Genomic DNA, 5497 nt, shown 5'->3' with positions numbered 1-5497 from the left:
GTTTTCTATACCAACTATGTGAAGAATTTTCTAATCAGATTTTTTAACAATGTAGTAATAAATTTCCCCATGCATAGTTTTTATAAAAAGAAATGTAACATAGAATGCAGTATATTCTGCTACCTATTGATTTCAATCATCACATATGTATCACAAGATAATCATGGGTCTCAAAAACGTTCAATTCCAAATTAGATAGATAGTCATACTGAGTTATTTAATTGGATCTTCGGATCAAGAACCATTATTCAGCTCATAGCATCCCTGAGATAACATGGGATTTAAAAGGTTGGATGCTTCATGTGTTCTTTACTGATTGGTGGTTGCTAGTGCAAGTTTGGCTTGTCTCCTTTTGCATCAAGTGGACATTGAACAATCCCTTCTAAAAAAATGCTTTAACTTGGTCTAAGTTGAATCATCAGTTATGTTTTATATGTTGCAACTATTTGATGCTTCTGACTCGGACAAGAGAATGATTAAAAGCAAAGAAAAGCAAGCAGAAGACTACACTCCTAAGTTTGAAGTATTTGTTGGTCAACGGCCATGTTTGAACACTGGTCAGTATAAGAGGGCTTCGAGAACTCTTCATTTTTCTTTTGACCGGGTTGGGTTGGGTTGGGTTAGGTGGGTGGGGTTCTCAATTTATCAGGAGAGTTTTTTTTTAACAATGTAGCAACAAATTTCTCTAGTGCCAGGAAATTCTCCATATAACACTAGGAGTTTTGATCTTTCTATTTCGACAAGTAATGTCATTGATATTAAGAAATTACACATATTTGGCAAACACCATAGTCACGAAAACATCTCCATCTTCTAGAAATTGTTTTATGATTTCTGAGATGGTCATTTCCAACAATACCAATACCTCAATTTCTGCAATTCAGAAAAGAAAAACTTGAGCACCTAATTGAGCTACTCAAGATTACAAGTATCATTTTTCCACATTTAATATCAACATTAATTATAATCGAAAGACAACCTATTCAAGTTTTCACTTGAATTAAACCATATATACAATGAAGACACCTGGGAATAATTTATCTGATTTCTAATCTGAAAATGAACATAAATTATTTAATTATCGCATGACTAAAATGGAAAAGTTTAGCTCGAAAATAGCTTGGGTTTGAACCGATTCAGAAGTTAGGAAAAATTTGGATGGTGACTGGTTATTAATCAGCTATATTCTAATATTAGCCGGAAATTAATTCTTAAATACTCATTCAAATTGCAGTGGTTAGCTTGTTGTTGTTCAGAACTAACACCCACACATATAAATAAAACTATATCTAATCCTGTGTAGGGAGACACCATTCTTTATCACCAGAAACTCTGAATGCAAAGCAATCACTTCTCACCTACAGCATCCATCAGTTCTAGAAACTTTACCAACAAAACAGAGAAAAATAAATCTTGGCCAATTAAGCATCTAGCTCTCTTTCAACCAATTAGTGAACGCACGAACAAGTCAATCTTCATAAATCATAGTCAACTACGTACTAGCACGCTTTAATAAATAGGATATATGTTCCTCTATAAGTAAAGAGGAGTGAGAGAGGGAGAGAAACCTTGGGCTGCCATAATCAAAGAGCTTTCCGGTAGCCCTTATGACAATGAGCGCTATTTCAGCCTCGCAGAGAGTTGAAAGCTCCAGAGCCTTTTTAAATATGCACTTCCTCCTTTCAGAGAAAGTCACTTGCCGTGCTGTGGTGTTGTCGATCCTCTTCATCTGAATTTTCTTTCTCGTCATTTTCCTGGAAACCATCATCCGACGCTTCATTGATAAAACCAAATAGTCAGTCTATAATACTAATCGACAGAATTTTTAAGCTCTTAACAAGGAAATTTGAACAAAAAGATACTAAGTGATACAAAAAAAGGAAGAGATACGAAATAGGCCTCATATATACTTCATAGGTTTCCATATGGTTTAGGAGAAATCAAAACTGCAGTAGCACCAAAGAGGGATGATTTTCTTTCTTAAACTATTCAATCGAATTCAATCATAACATGCAAATAAGTATGCAATGCTAATCGTTAAGAATTCAAATCAGAACATAAAAAAGCCTATGGGTGTAGGACATTACTTACCTTGTTGTAGTAGTTTGACCTGACATCCAATGACCAATAACTTCCATGTGAGCAGTTGGTGGCAACAGAAATGTAAAATGGCATAAGCTACAAAATATCCACAAAACCTAACCTTACACTACCTACCCCACACCATTAGACCCTAAACAAAATATTAACTAAGTAGGAGGCATTTTGTGAAAAGTATATTACTTTCACCTTCATCTCCTAATCAAAATTCACAAAAAATGGTTCATGGCCAAATATTAACTATGCAGGTCCCTGAGTCTCTCTATGAGACTCTCCCTGCGTCTGCCGCTCTGACTCATATCTCTCCATGAACTTGTCGTATTCAACTTGTCTCTCCATTAGCATCATGACATTCGCTCGTAAGTCATCAAGCTGGCCCTTATAATCTGAAGCAGCTTTCTCAAACCTTTCTGCACGTTCAGTTAATTCCGCTATTTGGGCATCAGCTGCTTCTCTAGATGACTCCGGAATAACCATCTCGCTAAGCCCCCTTACATACCCTGATCTTTGGCCCAAAACTTCCTTAAAGATTGTTGCTGCAGCCTCATTAGTCCTCTTCTCCGGCTCCAGCTCTGACATCTTTGCAGCCATCTCCAGCTATTAACCATTGGAAAATCACAAATGTTAGTAAGTTGGTTGTAGTTAGACAACACCATATAATAATTTGGCTATTGAACTCATATTAATTTAGCTAGCACTTTAACACTCACATATTTCTCTTCAGCAATGGGAGTCACAAATTTGTTCTTTTTCTTTGACCACCTCACTTCTTTAAAAAAATCTACCAAATTCTCCTCATTCCCAGACTGCCAATACAAGCAAATTAAATTCATTAGACACTTAAACTATATCACACTAAGTTCTCATTGATGTGCATCTTGCATGTCGAGCTTAATTGACTTACCCTCATCTCCATTAGGCGTACAAATGACCTTCGTCCAGCCGTGTGATTGTTTTCTTGCTTATCTCTATTACCTTTATTTCGTTCAGACATTCGCTGCACTCACACGAGACATTATATACATGAAAGCAATCACACATGTCAAGCTTAACAAATATCAAACAGTGTTGCAAAAATATTCTGATAAAAGCAACGGTAATTCAATATTTTTGTGACTTCCAACTTGAAAGAACAAGGGCCTTGATCGTAATAGGTTCGATGGAAGAGGCCTTGGACAAGTGACTCGGTTTCGAATGTGCTTCCAAGTGTAGAAGTGTCAAGTTGTATCAAGGATAAGTCCAGGATCGTATTCCACAGGGACAAAGGGTTATCAAAGCGTATAAGAGATTTGTGAGTAACAAATGAATCGAGTATGAGAGATGAAAATAAAATTAAAATGCAATGCAAAAAGATAATTGAAGTTGAAATTAGAGTTTCTAATAAAAAAAACAAATTAACAAACACTTGGGTTGGGTTTGAGACTCTATTTATTTTAGATCCTAGATAATTTTCTCGATTAACAATCCAATCAAGGCATTGATAATCGGAAGATAAAAAGTTGTGCTCAAGTTTTTGCAATATTTTCCTAAGAAATTTTCTATTTTACTAGCCGAACACACATTAACAAACAAACGAGAGAAGCCTTGATAATTTTCAAGCTTTTGTTGTGCCTTACGTCAACAATAAAATAAAACAAGAGCAAGAGCTTCAATCTATTTTCAATTTAGATCCAACTAGTAACTTAGTGAAATCAACATTCAACCATAAAATATTGCATTAAACTAGAATCTAAAATAAATTAAATCTCATTCCACAACCCAAGTTTCTAGAATTAGCTACACATGATGTTTCTAATAATAAAAAGTAATCTAAGTAAACTCATAACAAAATCTGAAAGATAAAGAAACCCAAAATAAATAAATAAAATGAACCGAAAGCAAGAAAGAAAATTAAACGAAGAAGACGCTGCACCGGCTGAACGTAAAATTGGAAAAATAAAATGAAAAGAGATCCAATCATGAGAGAGAGCTTCACGCCACAAAAAAAAATAAAGAGCCTCAGCCGAATAGGAATAAAGATACCGTCTGCAATGAAAGAAAGTACTCTCTAAAAAAAAACAATAAAAAAACTGCACTATCCTCTGTTGCCCTTGCGTCTTAACGAAAAACAAAGAAAATAAAAATCAAAGCTGCCGCCGAAGGTCTCTAACGAAAAGTGAAGCAGAATAAAATGAAGACTACCTTACTGTTACCAGCTAAACGAAAAAGAAGTAAAGAAAATAAATAACCGTTCCGCTGCTAGCGTCTAAAACAAAAGCAAGAATGAAATTAATGTCTGAAAAACAAAACCAGTAGCTTGCTGTCTTTGTCTTAACGAAGAGAAATGAAATAAAAAAAAAAAAAAAAACTCCAAATTCACTCTGCTGCTGTTCTATCTCTAACAAGAAGCAAAGTGTAAAACAAACCAAAACCAGCTTAACCGAACGAAAGAAAAGAAGAATAAAATAACTACTGCAGGTCTGGAACGAAAACAAGATGTAAAACTCTGCTGTCCGAATGAAAAACCAAAGAAACAGAGAAGGAAAATAAAACTGGCTGCCCAGCGTCTGAAACAAAGGAAAGAAAGTAAATAAACAATCCAAGCTACTGCCCCCCTCCCTCTCTTTGTTCTCTAAGGTCTTTTTATAGCTGTGTGTCTCAACCACCCAGCTGTCTTCCTTCTCCAATATTATCCAATTAGGTGGAAAGGCAGCAGCCTTTAATGACTTCCATGTCAAATTCGGTGGAGAGGCAGCCTACTTCTTCAATGTCAAATTCGGTGGAGATGCAGCAGCTTTCAATGACTTTCAGCTCATTGATTTCCAGCCTCTTTTCACGTACAGAACGGGAACCCCTCTCACCAGCGTCCTTGTGATGTGCTCCTGCATGTGTGAATGGGTGTGAGTGCTGTCCGAATGGTGCTCTTCTGCTTTTAGCATGTGTGAGTTTTGTCCGAATGATCTTCTTTCTGCAGCTTGGTGTAGTAGCTGCTGCACATGTGAGTTTTCTGCTTTCGAGTGATCTCTTTGCTGCACGTTCATCTACTCTAAAAAGAAGAACAAAGTTGTTGTCCTGCATGTGTGCATTTTTCTGCATGTGTATTGCCCAAACTACCCTTGTTATGAGAGGAATAAAAAATGGAATATTTATTGTCATGTGAAGTAATTGTATTATAAATCTTTTTAAGCACAAAAATACCAGAATTTATCAATTGACTCAAGTATTGTGATCTATTGCATAATTAAGTACTTAAATCATTTTTTTATTAAACAATTTATTCACTTAAGTAACTTAATCATGCATTTTTAGTGCTTCATCAACAAGCCCAACAGAAACAACAGGCCCATTAACCAGACACAGGTAAGGACATATGGCGAAGGGAAGAGGCCTGCGCGGGAATCAACTGGTTTCAACAGCC

General features: G+C 35.9%; 1 protein-coding gene across 1 annotated transcript; it reads right to left on the bottom strand.

The window, feature by feature from the left end:
- Positions 1-766: 766 nt before the first annotated feature.
- On the bottom strand, positions 767-1750 carry LOC122304771 (MADS-box protein JOINTLESS-like). The gene is made up of 2 exons (XM_043117036.1): positions 1501-1750; positions 767-873 (listed from the first exon to the last, which is right to left on the bottom strand). The coding sequence occupies exons 1-2, from the start codon at positions 1748-1750 to the stop codon at positions 767-769; spliced, it is 357 nt and encodes a 118-aa protein (XP_042972970.1).
- Between the last annotated feature and the right edge of the window lie 3747 nt (positions 1751-5497).

The sequence above is a fragment of the Carya illinoinensis genome, chromosome 3 (assembly GCF_018687715.1).
Source record: "Carya illinoinensis cultivar Pawnee chromosome 3, C.illinoinensisPawnee_v1, whole genome shotgun sequence".
NCBI lineage: Eukaryota > Viridiplantae > Streptophyta > Magnoliopsida > Fagales > Juglandaceae > Carya > Carya illinoinensis.
This window is presented reverse-complemented; position numbering and strand designations above follow the sequence as displayed.